A 3917-nucleotide genomic window follows, 5' to 3' on the forward strand; every position below is an offset into this window, starting at 1 on the left:
GATTTTTTGACAAAAACGACATGCTATAGTATAGTATAGTATAGCTCCAAACTCGACATGCCGGATCACAGTCCTGCCCGGAGCAGGTTTGCCCCATTTTATTTAACTTCCATGTAAACAGGTAAGTTTAAATCTCTAATAAGAGTGATTTTAGTCAGAGTGAACATATAATATCAATGAAACTGCAACTGTTGTTAAGTACATTTTTGCGAAATGGACTCATTTTCTAAGAGCACGCTGACATAAATCTTATGTACAAGTTTATTAGTGAGCCATGACGAGTAGTACACTGATACCCATTCATTCCACTGGCTCATGCCATGTAATGACAGTTTGTACAAATTGCAGTGAATCACCCAGTGAACTTACGCACTGTGACGAATACCAGCACAGATATAGAAAGGAGGCATGCAGCCAAGCACTGAAGACAAAAAGGAGGAAACGGAGGTGTGTATCTGAATTCCCTGAATTATGAAACAAGCTTGCGTTGCATTGACCGGAGTAACACCTCAGGTGGAAAACCCGATCTTGCCAACAGATTGGCAACTGATCAATCCAAGTGGGCGTGTCAGGTGTGCTTTAACCTCTTTGTGTGCAGTCTGTGGTTTCAAGAGGTATTCTTTTGAAGGTTGCCAGTATGTGTAAACAGAGCTTAAGCTCATGTGTTCCTCCTCAGTCGCTCTACAGAGGTATGAAAGTTTCCTAACTGAGACAGTCTGACTCACTGGTTGTGGAGTAATTGTGACTTCCCCTGCATATTTCACACGGCTTTCTCCTCCCATCCTTCTATCGAGGTGTAACTATTTTCAGAAGCCACGTAACTGCTGGAAACAACAACTTCCGATCTACACGCTGCTGTTTTTTTTCCCCTCCAGTGAATTAATCATTTTAATGGAAGTTACCGCCTCCTTAATGTCCCACTAAAACCGGTCCCTCTTCAGTGTTTTGCAACATCGCTGCATACTTGGCTCAGCTCCGCCAGAAATAACTGGGATTAGTTTAAAAGTAAAGGATTTTACTGACTAAGTACTATAGTCCCGTGGATGTTTTGAAATCTATGCCTCTTTCTCTCCTCTTTCTCTAAAAGGTAGCTACTTCTTAACTCTGATGGAGTCAGACTAGTTGTTTCTTCCTGCTTGCAATGTTTACCTTATGCTAAGCTAACTGTGTCATAGTTTCAGGTCTGTTCTTTATTAAAAAAAAAAAAAAGTATTAGTGATCCCTTTTCCAATTGGAAAACGTTTTTTTTATTTTATTTTAATTATGTCAATATTACCCAACTCCCAAACTGTGTGCTGTACCAATGGGCCATTATTGTTCTCTGTGCTTTCAGTGGCCTGTTTCTACTTATTGGACTGTGTTTCATCTGAATTTCTCATCCATAAAGCACTTTGTAGTGTTGTTTTTGATTATTATTATATTTGATCCACTGAGTTCCACTCATTTTACACGTCAAAGTCGATTTATAGGTCAAAGGAAACACGATTAACCTTCTCAGTCTTGTAGGTGGGAACTGGGGGAAACTTTTCCAGTCGCTGTTTTAGCACTATTAAGCTCCAAATATTACCAAAGAACAGTTTCAGATTTGTACAAAGGAGATGTATGTATTTATAATTAAGTTTTACACTCAAAGTTTTTGCGTTTGTCTTGTTTCACCTTCAGCTGGTCTTTTGTTTGCTGCTTCATTTGTTTTAACTTTTAGGTTCTCCATTTATTCTCAATGGTTTTATTATTTAACAAATGTTCTCTTCTTAATTGTTTTATCATCATTCATATCCAAGTTTATTGTCCACAACTTTTATTATCTTCCTCGTCTAATAAATGAGGCCTCCGTGTCGATGTGTTTTCTGAGTTTAAAAACATTTTCAATAAATGAATGAGAGATCGCCTCGACTGAAGAGGTTGTAAAATGTTACTGAACCACATGGATGTCACTCATATTCCTTGATTACGTGAATTACCTCCTAACAATTATAAACAGTCCAGCTTCTGGAGAGAAAAATACTTCAACACTCTAACAGTATGCTCATTTTGTTTTATTGCACTTTTACCATTATGCAAAGAATTTAAAAAATAAAATCCACAGAAACAATGAGTTGAATTTAAAAAAAAAAAAAAAAAAGAGAAGCATTTTCACTTCAAGAACAACCATCTAAGGTTCTCCATGGATCCACCCACACATCCATACACACTGTACTGCCCTGACACAGGACTATGGGAACTTAGACTGTGTAACAAAAAACCCTTATGGAACAGATGAAGTCAGCACATACACATATGTAGACCTCCGTATCTTACCTACAGCTCGTACCTGGGAGGAGTTTAATCCTTTCCTCTATGAAACCAGACATTCAAGTATTTCTATCATTGCACAGGCACTAGATTTTCCTACTGTATATATTAACTTTCAGCCAGTGACTGAATCATCGACACCAACAGTTAAGCTATCGGCTGTTGGTCATGAATGAAATATACATCCTGAAAAATAATCTCTCCACAACAGCGACATCTGGACATCAAATATATTACAAAGAAACAATAATATAAAACTATTAGTGTCACATTTGGCTTTTGGTACCATAAATCTAACCTCATAACCGTTGCACTGAAAGGAAAACAGTAGTTGGAGAAATGATTAAACGCTGTAAACACAGGTGCAGATTCATGATGGCTATAAACCGATTTTAAAGCAGGTTTGATGCTCGTAATGGGGTGAGTTACTGAATGGCAACGTCCTGGCAGCCTGGTTTGCACGTGCTCAGTTTGCCCTCTTTTGGACAAATGAGGAAGTGCACCGCTGTGATGTAAATTCAACTGCTCGAAAAAAAAAAAAAAAAAGATGTGTGTTACTGATTAGCATTCATTTCAAACAATAAATATGAATTTTAATAAATACTCTCTCAAGGACATGTAACATTTATGGGCAAAATTAATGGACAAATCCAGGAGTAAACCTGCACTCCAATCAAATATTTCCATCTTGAATGATGAGACGCTGAGTCAGCTCAGCAGAAATAAAGTTTTTTTTTAAAAAAAGGAAGAAAAAAAAAAAAGACACTATTCAACAAAACAGTTTGCAGCAAATCAATAAAACGTCATTTTGATAAGTCCACCTCCTCCTCCTCCTCCTCGTCTTCTTCCTCCGAGGTGAGTGTTCAACCAAAAACACCTGCAATACCAACAATAAGTAGAAACACACAATTCAGCTTTGTGAAGAGGGGGGGGAGATTCTTTACAAGTCCCTCAGAATTCACTGAATTCAACAAAAGGGTCCTGAACCCGACAGAGAGAAGGCGTCTCTTGCAAGACTTTTAATGGTTTGGTTGCTGCGGTGGGTGTTTGGGTCAGCTGTGGTGATGCTATCCTACACTACAGTCAGGGTTGGACACTTTAAGGAGCCTAAGGTGACCTGTTCCGTTCCTCAGCCCCCCGGGAGTCTTCCACATCACCTGCGCCTCGAGCCTAAAGTCATCGCACCGTTTGTCAAAGTCCAGTCCTTTCCAGCAGGCTTCCACCTCCGACGCAGCTCATGTTGCCTCGAGCAGGTGGGCTTCCCTGTGAGTTCAGCGAAAAATCAAGCCCTCTGAGAAATTCGGCACAGATGGAGCTCATCTGTGTTACGGGATGCCAGTTCAGTTTAAGAGAATGACTGGATTAGCTTGGCCCAGCCTCCTTTCTCCAGGGAAGTCCAGCTGCCAGCACCCCCAGCCAGCTACCTCCGTCTTGGGCCGTTGTGGCCGTGGTCGGACCCTTGGAGCCCCCGGAGGTCGTCCTCCACCACGTAGCTGTAACCTTCCTTTTCGATGCATTCTGACAGCACGTTTAGCACCTGGTGACAAGGAAATACAAAGGTTTAATGTTTGATTGACAGAGTAAGCCTTTGTCCACCCATTATCTATGCACCTCACGAGGATCAT

At 40.3% G+C, this 3917-nt stretch overlaps 1 protein-coding gene across 1 annotated transcript in view; it reads right to left on the reverse strand.

Annotated features, from left to right (window-relative positions):
• Positions 1-2863: 2863 nt before the first annotated feature.
• Positions 2864-3917, reverse strand: part of LOC103365080 (extracellular serine/threonine protein kinase FAM20C-like) — a 63490-nt gene continuing 62436 nt past the window's right edge. Inside the window, exon 11 of the mRNA XM_008292416.1 lies at positions 2864-3829. Within this exon, the coding sequence (XP_008290638.1) occupies positions 3713-3829 (117 nt within the window). The 3' untranslated portion in view covers positions 2864-3712. The remainder of the gene's footprint in view (positions 3830-3917) is intronic.

This window comes from Stegastes partitus, unplaced genomic scaffold (genome assembly GCF_000690725.1).
Source record: "Stegastes partitus isolate 25-593 unplaced genomic scaffold, Stegastes_partitus-1.0.2 Scaffold809, whole genome shotgun sequence".
NCBI classification, from domain to species: domain Eukaryota; kingdom Metazoa; phylum Chordata; class Actinopteri; family Pomacentridae; genus Stegastes; species Stegastes partitus.